Source organism: Lepus europaeus, chromosome 20, assembly GCF_033115175.1.
Source record: "Lepus europaeus isolate LE1 chromosome 20, mLepTim1.pri, whole genome shotgun sequence".
In the NCBI taxonomy this organism is placed as follows: Eukaryota; Metazoa; Chordata; class Mammalia; order Lagomorpha; family Leporidae; genus Lepus; species Lepus europaeus.
The window spans coordinates 3,465,074-3,479,166 of record NC_084846.1 but is presented as its reverse complement, the minus strand read 5'-3'; the positions used below and the strand labels follow the sequence as shown (position 1 = coordinate 3,479,166).

Here is a 14,093-nt window from a genome sequence, read left to right as displayed (position 1 = left end):
CCTGGTGTCCCCAAAACTTCAGGTGGTCCCCGGGAATACAACCCAGGAGGATGGCCAAGGTTACAGAAACGCTGCCCTGACCTGACCACGGCCCCAGCCTGTGCCCGCAGCTGGTCCCTGCCTGCCCGCGTCCAGGGTCATGTCCGTGTGGCCTCCCCTGACATGGACAGCTGTTCTCAGCCTCACACCTCTGGAGAGCACGGAGCATCGCCCTGGACAGGAGCTCCCTGGTTCTCCACGCGATGTCCAGGTCAGGCTGGGGCCCCCTGGGCCGGGAGTCCTGGGGTGCCCAGCCCGTGCTCCAGCCGTCTCAGGCTCCTTGGTGAGCCCCGTCCGGCCTGTGCAGTAGGGTGGACCTGGGAGAATGCCCTTTGTCCCTCGTCCGCCTGCTCCTGTCACTTCTCAGGGCGGCGCATCCTGGTTGTCTTCACAGCCACCTGTCCCCCACGCTTCCGCCCACAGGACCCCTGCCCAGCCCATGAGCAGCTCCTAGTCACAGGCGGGGCACCTGGGCATGGCCCCAGTGGCCCTGACAAATCACCAAGATGTAGGACTGAAAACATGAATCACTCTGACAGGTGTGAGCTGTCAATCATTCTCACCAGGCTGAGGTTAGGGTAGCAGTGCAAGTTCCTCCTGTAGGCGCCAGTGGATCCGAGCAGTCGGGCAGGGTGGGGGAGGTGGGGGCCTCTCAGCACCAAAGGTCCCCCTCAGCAAGGTGCGTGGCTACAGCGGGACACTCCTGTGAGAGGCGTGGCTACAGCGGGACCCCCCCATGAGAGGCGTGGCTACATCGAAGAGCCCCCTGTGAGAGGTGTGGCTACAGTTGGAGTCCTCTTTGAGGGGCGTGGCTACAGTTGGAGTCCTCTTTGAGGGGCGTGGCTACAGTTGGAGTCCTCTTTGAGGGGCGTGGCTACAGGCAGGAGCAGAGGCCATGTCTCCCATGCAGGGCCTGGGCCCCGGGTTTCAAAAGCCAAGGATCTGGGTAGGGTGGGAAGGGGGAGCAGAAGGAAACTGGACACCAGAAGGCAGCAGGGGTCAGACGCCCTAACCTGCAGAGAGAACCAGCCTGCTTGGGCCCCTCAAGCCTTCTGTGTGCAGCCAGGCTGCGCTGTGTTGGGTCATCACCGCCAACCACCTCCACCATCTTTCAAATGGCTGTTCCCTGAGAGACAGGGGGTGGGGCCCCTCCTGGGTCACAGGGCAGCTGCACCTGTTCCTGCCCTTGTGCCTCCGGGGTACCCAGGCAGAGCAGAGCTGCTGGGAGAGGCTGGGGAGCCAGCGCCAGGACCTAGCCAGGGCCTGCACGTCTGAGACAGAGTGGATGGCACGTCGGCGGGCAGAGCAGCCTGTGGGGGTGGCCTGGGGGGCCTTGTATCATCTGTGGCTTCTCTGATCCCCAGCAGGGTTTCTACACACTTGGACCCTTCGCTGGGCAGAGCTGTCCTGGGCACTGCAGGCACGGAGCGGAGTCCCTGGCCCCACTCACTTCCTGCCAGGGCCAGCTCAGTGTCCCTGGGGGATAGCCCAGTGTCCCTGGGGGCAGGGTTGCCCCCAAGTGAGGACTGCAAAGGGGAATTCTGGAGGACATTGGGCAAGGTGCCCACCACCTGCTGCCGTGTGCAATAGCTACTTTAGACGTGCTCAAAGACGCCTGGCTACGATTCGGTTTCTCTCACCCTGAGGGGCAGAGCCTGTTTTTCTTAAAACTGAGGAATGGGGCCGGCGCCGCGGCTCATTAGGCTAATCCTCCGCCTTGCGGTGCCCGCACACCGGGTTCTAGTCCCGGTCGGGGCACCAATCTTGTCCCGGTTGCCCCTCTTCCAGGCCAGCTCTCTGCTGTGGCCAGGGAGTGCAGTGGAGGATGGCCCAAGTGCTTGGGCCCTGCACCCCATGGGAGACCAGGAGAAGCACCTGGCTCCTGCCATCGGATCAGCGCGGTGCGCCGGACGCAGCGCGCTACCTCGGCGGCCATTGGAGGGTGAACCAACGGCAAAAGGAAGACCTTTCTCTCTGTCTCTCTCTCTCACTGTCCACTCTGCCTGTCAAAATTAAAAAAAAAAAAGATTTAAAAAAAAACCTGAGGAATGGTTGAGGGTTCAGCTGGAAGCTGAGGCCCCTGCCGCAGATCCCTGAGAGCAGGAACAGGCTTGGCAGCTGGGGCAGACCCCCTACCCAGTATAGGGACGGGCAGGGCAGCTGGGGCAGACCCCCTACCCAGTATAGGGACGGGCAGGGCAGCTGGGGCAGACCCCCTACCCAGTATAGGGACGGGCAGGGCAGCTGGGGCAGACCCCCTACCCAGTATAGGGACGGGCAGGGCAGCTGGGGCAGACTCCCCTCCAGTGCAGGGACGGGCAGGGCAGCCGGTGCAGACCCCCCATCCCCCGGTGCAGGGATGGGCAGGGCAGCCGGTGCAGACCCCCTCACCCGGTGCAGGGACGGGCTGGGCAGCCAGTGCAGACTCCCCCCCCCCCCCGGTGCAGGGATGGGCTGGGCAGCTGGTGCAGACTCCCCACCCCCACCCCCGGTGCAGGGATGGGCTGGGCAGCCAGCTGGTACAGAGCCAGACCCCACGGACTTCGGTTTCTAACCCCATCGATGAATTTTGCCTGTCTTTGAACTTCATGTCCACGGCGTTCTTCTGCCCTTGTGTCCCTTCCGTCTGCCTTCCTCATGTTCAGCTCTACTTGGGAGGGTCACTTCCTTTCCCTCCTGGGGAGGACCCACGGAGTAGCTCGGGGCAGCCCTGCCTGGTGCTGCTGGCACCTCACTTTTGGAGGCTCTGCCTGGAAGGGGCGCAAGCCCCTGCACATCACAGCTCCTGAGCTGGACCTGTCAGAGGACCCTTCTTCTGGTGGGGTCCAGCTGCAGGTCCCAGCCCTACCTGAGAGTCATGGGGGGTCTTCCCGGCAGTGTGCCTCAATTTCTCCATCTGTGAGCAGGAAGACAAATATCCAGCATGGTGCCCCTGCCCCCAAGGGGGTCAAGGTCAACTTTGTCCGTGGGTCAGATGGCCAAGCCCACCGCATTTGCTGGCCAAGTGCTCTGCGTGCCTTCCTCATGCTTAGCAGGGGCTCCTGGGACTCTCACCCATCCTGTGCCCCTCCCCAGGGCTGGCTGCAGCCCAGGCTGCATGGTTGCTATGGTTCCTGCGTGAGCCACAGCCCTGCCAGTGCCAGCAGGCGAGACCTGGAGGCAGACGCAGGAGGGGGATGAATGTCCAGTGGACACGAAGCCCCCTTGTCCTGACAGCTGCCCGGGCTCTCCAAGAACCCAGGTGTGTAGGGAGCTCATGGTGGTTGTTTACATGTGAACAGGCATCACACCCAACGTGGCCTTAGCCGGCCTGGAGGAGGGGTGTGCACACACACAGGGAACAGAGACACACAGCGGGAGGCAACCCCTTGGCGAGCCTTTAGGTGGTCCTGGTCCAAACCTGCAGCTTTCTCATGACGTCTGATTTACATCAAATCAAGCTAAGACCCCAACAGGCAAAGCCCCCAAACCCCCAGCCCAGCAGAGCCCTTGCCCTGCACGTCCTAGGAGGAGCCTGAAGGGGGTGAGCAATGGGAGGGAGGGTGAAGAGTGAGGGATAAGCAGTAAGGGGGAGTGAGCAGTGGGGGAGAGTGAGGAACATGCCAGGGGGGGTGAGGAGTATGTGGGGGGTGAGCTGTGTATTGTGGGTGAGCTGCGTGTTGTGGGGGAGGAGCATGTTATGGGTAGCAGGGTGTTGCGGGTGAGCTGCGTGTTGTGGGTGAGGAGGGTGTTGTGGGTGAGCTGCGTGTTGTGGGTGAGGAGGGTGTTGTGGGTGAGCTGCGTGTTGTGGGTGAGGAGCGTGTTGTGGGTGAGGAGCGTGTTGTGGGTGAGGAGCGTGTTGTGGGTGAGGAGGGTGTTGTGGGTGAGGAGCATGTTGTGGGTGAGGAGCGTGTTGTGGGTGAGCAGGGTGTTGTGGGTGAGGAAGGTGTTGTGGGTGAGGAGCATGTTGTGGGTGAGGAGGGTGTTGTGGGTGAGGAGGGTGTTGTGGGTGAGGAGCGTGTTGTGGGTGAGGAGCGTGTTGTTGGTAAGGAGCGTGTTGTGGGTGAGGAGCATGTTGTGGGTGAGGAGCGTGTTGTGGGTGAGCAGGGTGTTGTGGGTGAGGAGCGTGTTGTGGGTGAGGAGGGTGTTGTGGGTGAGGAGCGTGTTGCGGGTGAGCTGCGTGTTGTGGGTGAGCTGCGTGTTGTGGGTGAGCTGCGTGTCACAAGCCTTTTCTGTGCCCGTTTGAGGTGTGTGCATTCCCAGCTCTGGGCACGCGTGAGCAAGCCTGACCTGGCTTCAGAAATCTTGTGGGCATGGTGCAGCCACACCCACGTTGCCAGATGGCAGGGGCGTCAGGATCCAACCACAGACACTGTCCTGGGTGGGCGTGTGCTGGGCAGAGAGAATGAGGGCCCTGTGGACAGTCCAGGAGGCAGCTGGGGCCCTCCCTCACCTGGTGGGAGGTCCAGCTAGGGGCTGGGCCCCTCCTCCGCAGGTGGTCAGCTCAGCCGCTGAGAGTGTGGGGCATCTGTGGGGACACCAGCCCCCTCCCCCAGTCCTGGGCTCCTCACAGCACAGCCAGGCTCCAGCTAGGAGTGGAGAGAGGGACAGGTGGGACTGTCCGCACACAGGTACAGCTCAGCTCCCCCTGGGCACCAGGACCGAGTGCCATCTGTGCTGGAGAGGAAATCATGTCACACACAGGACCAAAGCCCAGGGCTGGCAGGGGATGGAGACCCGTGTGTGGGTGCAGGTGCAGGGGCCGGTCCTCCTGGGGGCTCAGGGCCGGTCTCTCTGCACTCTGCCCCTCTGCTTCCCCATCCCCCAGAGACAAGGCCTTGACCCTACGGCAGGGAGCACCTAGGGGCCGGGGCTGCAGCTTTGGTGGCTGCAGGAGGCCCAGGCCCCCCCTTCTCTGACAGCTGAGCCAGCCCCACACAGCTCCCCCCTCCCACACAGAAAGGAGCCCGAAGAAAACAAAAGCTTAACTGAAGCCCACAGGAGGGGCTTCCAGCTGGAGGGAGGGGCTGGTGCAGGCTGCAGGCCACCCTGCTGGCCCGAGACCCCAAACAAGCTCCTCCTGCGCCTCAGGGTGAAGCTGCATGGAGGCAGGCGGGTGGGGGACAGGGTGGGGCCAGTGGGATCGGGGCAGCAGGCAAATGCAGGGCTTCAGATGTGGATGGTTGAGGCTTCGGTCAGGGCTGGACTCGCAGCCTGCCCTGTCCCCTCCCCGCTTCCCCGCCTTAGTCAGCTCCTGCTCCCCAGTCCGTGGGGGTCCCCCCTCCACTAGGGTCTCCCCAGGCGGCCGCAGCCTGCACCAGCCTCAGCCCCAGCGCAGTCTTGTCCTCTGCTTGCCTGCCCTGCACCTGCCCCGCACCTACACCTGCCCCTGCCCCACACCTGCACCTGCCCCTGCCCCGCACCTGCACCTACACCTGCCCCTGCCCCGCACCTGCACCTACACCTGCCCCTGCCCCTGCCCCGCACCTACACCTACACCTGCCCCTGCCCCTGCCCCGCACCTGCCCCGCACCTGCACCTGCACCTGCACCTACACCTGCACCTGCCCTACACCTGCCCCTGCCCCTGCCCCGCACCTGCACCTGCCCCTCCCCGCACCTGCCCCTGCCCCGCACCTGCACCTGCCCTACACCTGCCCCTGCCCCTGCCCTGCACCTGCACCCACACCTGCACCTACACCTGCACCTGCCCCTCACCTGCCCCACACCTGCACCTGCCCCACACCTGCACCTACACCTGCACCTGCCATGCACCTGCCATGCACCTGCACCTACACCTGCCCCTGCCCCACACCTGCCCCACCCCGCACCTGCCCCTGCCCCTGCCCCACACCTGCACCCACACCTGTACCTACACCTGCACCTGCCCCACACCTGCCCCACCCCACACTTACCCCTGCCCCGCACCTGCACCTGCCCCACACCTGCACCCACACCTGCACCTACACCTGCACCTGCCCCACCCCGCAGCTGCCCCGCACCTGCCCCTGCCCCACACCTGCACCTGCACCCACACCTGCCTTGCACCCACACCCTCACCCGCACCCACACCTGCACCCACATCTGCACCCACACCCTCACCTGCCTCACACCCGCCCCCCCACCCGCACCTGCACCAGCACCTGCACCCGCACCTGCACCTGCCCCACACCACACCTGCACCTGCACCCACACCTGCACCTGCCCCACACCTGTCCCGCACCTGCACCTGCACCTGCCCCGCACCTGCACCCGCACCTGCCCCACCCCACACCTGCACCTGCCCCACCCCACACCTGCACCTGCCCCGCACCTGCACCCGCACCCGCACCTGCCCCACAACACACCTGCACCTGCCCCACACCACACCTGTACCTGCACCCACACCTGCACCTGCCCCGCACCTGCACCCACACCTGCACCTGCCAGCCGGGGTGCCCGGGGCAGCCCTGCTTCTTCTTCCCATTGGAGACGTGGGCCTCCCTGGCCTGGCAGAGAAAGGACCGTGTGGGCCTCAGAAGGGCACTGCTGGACCCACATGTGTTCCTTGGAGCCCCTGCTGTGATCTGCACCAAGTCGGGGACCCTGGATGCCCACGGCTCAGAGGCTCAGGACGGTGGCTGGGCTGCAAGGGCAGCACGCACTGCCTTCCTCCTTTCACAAGCCCCAGTTGGGCTGCTGTGGCGCAAACACTAGATTCTCTCTCCAGGACCCCTCACAGGGGACGCACAGGGCCCCCCTGAGGAGGGGTAGGGAGGGGGCGGGGCCCAGACAGGAAGGCAGGGTGAGCAAGGACCTGGCGGGGCAAGGAGGGCACTGGAGGAGGAGGGACCGTCCTGCTCGGGCCCCTGGGTGCTCCCTGGGTGCAGGAGAACCAGCAAGGGCAGGCACAGGGACATACGGTGACACACGGGTGCACACACCCCCACAGACCTGTAAACACACACGTGCATACTCCAGGCAACATACAGGTTCCTGATAATGCACACCCAGCCACGTGTGCGTGGATGCGCTCACATGGTTACACGCTCACACTGACGTGCACCTACTCACACGCAATTCCATGTGCACACATGTACGCACGATACAAACACACATGCACGCACACGCACACAGGCAGCCCAGGGATGAGCCGCTGGTGAGAACAGTCGAGACGGTGCCTGGTTGCCCTGGCAACACATCCTGGGACCCAACCAGGCCTCGTTAGCATGGCTCATCTGCGGCTCATCTGGAGGCTGGGGGGGGGGGTTGCGCCAGACCCTGACTCCACAAAGGCTCCTGGTCTGGGCCCCATGGGGAGAGGAGAGAAGACAGCCCAGTCCTGCAGGGTCTGAGGGGGAGGCAGCTCCTGTCCTGGGAGCTTCTAGGGGGCAGGGTCTGAGGAGGGAGGCAGCTGGGGCTCCTGGGGGACAGGCAGCACCTGTCCTGGGGGCTCCTGGGGGGCAGGCCTGTGGAGGGACAGAAGGGGTCACGACCTGCCCTGAGGGGCTCTGATTTGAGGGGACCCAGCTCATTGTCACTGACTCAAGGCCAGCACATGCCCCTGTGTGTGCCGGGACCCTTGCACCCTTAGGTCCAGGTTTGTCAGGTGGGCCCTGCGCAGGGGCTTGGGAGGAGGAAGCCAGGAACAGGTGGGGCCAGGGCCATGCCTCCTGCAGCAAGCCAGCTGTTTCCTTACGGGAAGAGTGGGGTACAGAGGACCCCAAATCCCACTCAGGGCTGCTCTGTGCCTGCCTGTCTGGTCCCCCAGGGCTCAGCAGCATTGGGCGGGGGGCTTCCAGGCTCCCTGGGGTTGGAGACAGACCAGTGCCTGTGGTGGTCACAGGCTGGCACACAGGAGAGGAAGCTTCCTGGAGGAGGTGCCACCCCAGCCGACCTCTGAAGCCTCCCCCTTCCCCCAGGGAATCCAGGCCTCCCAAGGCTCCAGGTCGGGCGACAGGGCCAGGGAGGCCCCGGCCCCTGCCTGGTCTGAGGGCTGCCCTGCTGGGCAAGCGCAGGAGGGGCAGGCCCAGCACCTGTCTCCTGATGGTGAGGGCCGGGCCCACCTCAGTCCCACCAGCTGCTCACTGCCCTGTGGCTCGTGGGGGCCTCCCGGCTCCCACTCTGTGACTGCTGTGCAGATGGGGCACAGACCTGCTCGGTACACAGGTGGCCCTGGGGTCTCCCTGCCCACCTGTGTCCCGGACCGCACAGAGAGCAGGAGAAACTGGAAAAGGGCCTCTGAGGACAGCCCCGGCTTCTGCCACTGCCCTTCCACAGCGAAGCAAGCGGCTCCACCCCCGCATTCCAGAGACACCTTTATTGCACTAAAAACAGCGTTTATAAACAAACACGGAGGGAGAGGTGCCTTCAAGGTTCACCCATGTCAACTCCAAACACAAAATACCAAACAGGCTATAAAATGGGGGTGTCCCCACCCCGGGAGAACGGAGGTCAGAGCTCGTGCAGGGCCCGCGGCCAGCAGCCCAGGCCCCGTGCAAAGCCTAGGGTCGCAGGCGTATCTTGTGGGCTGGGGGTGGCAAAGGCCACAGACGGGCTCCCCTGCAATCCTGGGGAGACCCCCGGGAGTCCACTCAGGAGGAACAAGTTGTGGAAGGGACAAGTGAGCAGGGAGGAACGCCGATGCTCGGCTGGCGGGCAGTCTGCTCCGCTCCGGAGCTCCATTAAACGCTCACGGCCCCACATGGCCAACACAGCAGTAGGACCCTGCAGCGGCCCCACGAGAGGCCCCTAGGGACCCCGCCCTCCACCAGCGCATGCAGCCCAGCCATGGACGGTGGGCCGGCCTAAGGGAAGGGGGCCCGGGGCCCGAAGGTGGGAAGCTACACTGTGGCACCCCCAGGCAGTGGCCACGGCTCCAGGCACCCCGGCAGGACTGGCACACAGGCTCCAGGGTCAGAAGGCAGTGGCACAGTGGTCTCCAGACCCTCACGCTGGCTCCCAGCCAGTCCTCCGCCTGCTCCACATGGCCCTGCCCCAGGCGCCCTCGGGGGCAAGGCTGGGCAGTTCCCCGAGCCCTCTCACCCCCAAAGCCCAGTGTCAACCCGGCCTGGGGATAGGGGCTTCGTGGGCAAACCTGGGTCTGGGTCTGTGGTCACTGCGAGCTGGGGACGGACGCCTACGCCCAGCTCCTCCTGGTGGCAGAGAGGCTGCCAGCAGGGCCACAGGAAAGAGAGGCGCAGAACCAGTGACCTCCCTGTGTGTGGCCCTGCCTTGCCCGGGGCCCCTGGGAACCGCTCTGGAGGGGACACGGGGGCTTTCTGCCCGGCGAAGGCCACAGGGGGCCATCCCAGCAGACACAGCCGGAGCTTGCAGGCGGCCCCCGCCGGTCCCCAGCCCACAGCGCCTGCGTCCCTCTCACAGGACCGGCAGCAGGGCCGTCAGGGGCAGCTCCTCCTCGCCCAGCAGCGTGTCTCGCTTGAGGCTGCCCCCCTTGTTGACCACCTTGACCCTGAGCGCCAGCTTGCGGACGCTGGCCGGGCCCAGGCCGTCGAAGAAGAAGTCCTCGTTGAAGATGGGGTGGCGACTGTTCTTGACGATGGTGCTGCGCTGCTTCTGCAGCTTGCCCGGCACCAGGCACAGCCCCACGCAGCAGTTGATGCTGCGGGCGTCGCACAGGTGGTCGTAGAGGCCCTCGGCGGCCAGCAGGCGCACCCGCAGCCGGGCCTGGGCTGCCTCGTACTCGGCCAGCAGGCGCACGCTGCCCCGAGCGCCCAGCCGCACGGTGCGCTCGGCGCGCGGCGCCGCGCCCGGCTCTGGGCCGGGTTCCTGCGCGGCGCGGCGGGTCAGGCGCCGCCGGACGCCAGGGCTGGTGTCCGGCGTGCTGTCCTCCGCCGACAGGGAGCCGTGGCGCCCGACCGAGTGCCGGAGCTGGCTGACCTTGGCCTGGCCGTCCTGGGCGAAGCCTTTCAGCAGCGACACGGAGCGTGACAACAATGGGGACCCGAACGGGGACGACTCGGCCGAGGACCCCGTGTCGCTCTCCCCGCCGCTGAAGTAGCGGCCGGGGCTGGCGAGGGCGCCCCCGGCCTCCCCGGGGCCCCCGGCACCGCCGTTGGCCTGGGCGCCCGCCCGGCGGCGGCCGGCCCCAGGGGAGCCCACCTGGGCCAGGGCACCGTGCTCGCTGTGGAACAGGGACTCCTTGCGCCGCGTGTGCGGGCTCTCGGCCAGCGCAGCGACGCCGTAGGACGTTTGCGCCTTGGGGACGGAGGGCAGGGACTCCGCGCCGGCGCCCGCGGCCTCCTCGGCCGGCCAGTCCTCTGCGCTTTCGATCTGGATAACGTGCCGGGTGGCCGCCTTCAGCAGGCTCCTGCTCTCGGCCGCCAGCTTGGCCGGCAGCCGGGGGCTCCGAGGGGCGCGGCGCGGCGCAGCCGAGGCCGGGCTCTGCTCCGACGCGGCCGGGCCCGGCTCCGCCTGCCCTTCGGCCTCCGGGGGGCCCGAGGGCAGCTTCGGGGGAATGAAGAAGTCGGGGATCTTGTCGGGGGTCAGCACGTTGCTGTACAGGGGCCCCCTGGAGGCCCGGTCCCCAGCCTCCCCGCCCGCGCCCCGCGCAGCCCCGTTCTCCCCGGAGCCCCGCAGTCGCTCCAGGAACCACAGGTTGGTTTTCCTCATGGGGGCGGCAGCGTCTGCGGAGAGAGGCAAGCGGTCAGGGGCCCCAGGCCCGGCCAGCGCCCTCCACCCCCCTCCCCAGGACCGCGCTCAACTTCCTAGCGCCCAGCCAGGGACCGGGGTAGGGGGCGCGGTCCCGGCCGGACACTGGGGGTCGCCCGCACACGCCCCCAGAGGACCAGCCGCGGGGAGGACCCGAGCAGTGGCCGCCGCGGGCGCTTCGGTCCCGCCCTGAGCTCCCCCCACCTGTGGATGCTCCCAGCGGGGTCGGCGCTCCGAGCTGGGCCGGAACGCGCGGCGTGGTTCCGGGGCTCACCTGCCAGAGAAGGCGTCGGCCCGAGGCTGGGGCTCCGCTGCGACGCGCAGGGGCCGGGTCTGGCTTCCAGGCGGCCGCCGCGGCGCAGTCGGGCTCCGGGCTCAGCGCAAAGCCGCCCAGCCCCGCCGCCGCCGCGCGCCGTATTCCTCCTAGTACGGCCGCGCGCCCGCGCGCCCCCGGGGGTCGCAGGGCGGAGCCTGGAGGAGCCGCAAGCAGGGGGCCCTCAGCAGCTCGCGGAGGGCCGGGGCGATGATGGGCTCGGGGCTCGGCGTCCAGAGGTCACCCCAGGGTGTGGGCGGCCGTCTTCTCCCCGCCAGAGCTGGGTGGCTGCTGCCTGCGCCCACAGCGCAGCCGTGGACTGAGCACCTACTTGCTGTGGGTAGACACTCGGCGTCCAGCGGGAGGAAGGACAGCAGAGAGGGGCCCAGGTGAGTCACAGAAGTGAGGAAGGGGCAGGGCCGGGAGGGGCAGAGCCAGGGCTCCTACTGCCTCTGTTGGAGGCCAGTGTCACTGGCCAACTTGGAGCTGGCAGGAGCCCAAGACCTTCTGACATCACTGATGTCCCCGGCCACAGGGACCACACCTAGGGTGGGCGGGGGCTGCACAGGGAGGCGAGGGGTGGGGGGTGCAGTGTCAGAGCTGAGCTGTGGGTCAGAGCGGTGGGGGGTGCAAAACAGGATGCCCCAGAGGCCTCACCCAGCAAACACTGAGTGGACACCCATCGGGAGGCTGACACAAAGCCAGTGTTCAGTTCTGGCCAGCAACACCCTCCACTGAGGACCATGGCCCCTGCTCGGGGCACAAGGGGCATGCACACCCCAAGCATGACTCCAGGCCCAGCCGGGTGCACTAAATACCTACCAGAGACGGGCAGGTAAACCCCATGGTGGAAGCCGGCCCCTGGAGCAGCACGCACCCCAGTGCCAGCTCTGCTGTTGGCAAAGCAGCCCGGTGGGGGCCCACCAAAGTCAGGCAGGCAGCGGAGAGACTGGCTCCCTCCCAGCCGGCTCCTGTGCTAAGTGCTCAGAGCTGCTTTGTCAGGGTCCGCTCCCTGCTGGGCGCCTTCAGGCAGCATCTACACCTCTCTGTGTCTCGGTCTCCTTGGCAGTCCTTGCACAACAGCATCAGGGCAAGGGGTCAGTAGAGCACTGTGCAGAAAAGGATGAGGAGCCCCGGACCCTGGGCCCACCCCAGCGCTGTCCCTCAGCCCCATCAGGGCCCTGTGGGCTGCTGTGGGTCTCCTCCTGGGGCGGCCACCAGGCCCGACCCTCCCAGCCAGTTTGCTCTGCATTGCCCTGGGTAAACAGGAGCCACTACTGGTCAACAAAGCTGTCTGCCTCCCTCTCACCCTGGTGGGGAAATCCCAGCTGCAGCCTTCCTGGAAGGAGGTCGGAGTGGCCCACTGGCCCACTGGCATCGGCAGGCTGTGGCCCTCGTCGTCCACCCCCGACACAGGTGCTGCCCAGGAGCCAGGCCTGGCCCTCTGCTGTGCCCAGAGGCCTCCGGCAGAGCAGGGAGGCGGCTTAGAGAGAGGCCTGAGACTGAACACAGCTCGGAGCAGGCGACGTGTGCCACTCGGCTGTGAGCAGTAGTCCTGTGACCGGCATCACAAGCTACCCAATAGAACAGCCTGGAGCTTCCCGTCTCGAGCCCAGGTCAGGCAGCTGAGGCCTAGGGGCATCGCCAACGCCTGGCTCAGTGCCAGCAGATGCTGGCGCCGTGGGCTGCACTCACTCTGCCCGGCCACAGCTCCAGCACAGCCCCTCCAGGCTGCACGACCAATCCACGAGTCAGATTTGAACCCAGGTCTCCCCCACCTCTCACCCGAGGCAAGGTTGGGGCAGGAAGAGTTTGTCGACCGAATGATTGAAGACAGAAAGCAGCAGCTGCCCAGCTCCCATCATGCTCAGGGAACCCCAGGCTCGGCCAGTGTGGACAGCAGGAGAATGGACCCAGCTCTGCCCCTCCCAGGGGTGTGGCCGCAGCTGTCCCCACACTCAGAGCCTGTGCGCCTTCATCTGCAGGGTGCACAGCCTGAGCTCCCAGCGATGCTGTGGGACACATATCCCTGCGGGTGCCAGGCCAGTAGGGCCTCCAGAGACGTGGGCGGAGCCCAGCACTATGTTGGAGGGAGGTCTGGATCCCAGGGCCGCCTCCCTGCCCTCCCCATCCCCATCCTGTCCCCAGTAGCACACTTCCTGCTTGGGCAGCTCCTCTCGTGACTAATGCCCACCCCAGGCTGAAAAGACCATGGAGCGGCCACCGGGGCCACATCTGGCCTCAGCACTGCCCTGCACCCCCACCCTATGCCCCCTGCATGCATTGAGCTCCACCTGCCGCCGGGCTTCTGCACACCAGGGCCTCCCCTCGTCCTCTGGCCGCACCCACAGACACCCTCCGTCATGTGCTGGCCTCTCGTGTGACTCTTCTTGCACACCTGTCATCCTACCATTAGTGATGTCCCCAAGAGCACGTGTGCCTTGGCCACTGCTGCAGCGCTGGTGCCCACCAGCACCCTTGGCTGTTGCTCTACAGCAGGTTAGAGGTGTTGGGTAGAGGCAGCAGGTGGGTAGATGGACACTGAGTGGATGGACAGGTGGCTAGGTGGATGGATGGGTGGATGGCCACAGGGGCCATGGTCGCATGGATGGATGGACAGGCAGGGAGGTGGGTGGGTGGATGGATGGACAGGCAGATAGATGCATGGATGGATGGACGGGTAAGTGGATGGACAGTTGGGTAGGCGGACAGGTAAGTGGATGGATGGGTGGACGGGTAGACAGGTAGATGGACAGTGGGCTGGGGGGGGTGGATGGATGGATGGATAAATGGTGGATAGCTGGATGGATAGATGGGCCAGTGAGTGACACAGCATTAAAACGCTCCTCTGACAAGTGTACCTGAGTGGGATCGAAGCCTGTGGAAGGCACGGGGGAAGGGGCCGGGTGGGGATAGGGGTTGTGGTGAAGTGACTTAAGCTGCTGCCTGTGACGCCGGCATCCCATAATCCCACATGGGCACTGGTTCAAGTCGCAGCTGCTCTGCTTTCCGTCCAGCACCCTGCTAATGCGCCTGGGGAAGCAGAGGAAGTTGGCCAGAGCGTGTGGGTCCCTGCACCCACGTGGGAGACCCGGATGGAGTTCCTGGCTCCT

General features: G+C 66.0%; 1 protein-coding gene across 1 annotated transcript; it reads right to left on the bottom strand.

Annotated features, from left to right (window-relative positions):
- Positions 1 to 9,374: 9,374 nt before the first annotated feature.
- Positions 9,375 to 10,628, bottom strand: C2CD4C (C2 calcium dependent domain containing 4C). Its single transcript, XM_062179264.1, has one exon. It carries the CDS (start codon positions 10,626 to 10,628, stop codon positions 9,375 to 9,377), a length of 1,254 nt encoding a protein of 417 aa, XP_062035248.1.
- Between the last annotated feature and the right edge of the window lie 3,465 nt (positions 10,629 to 14,093).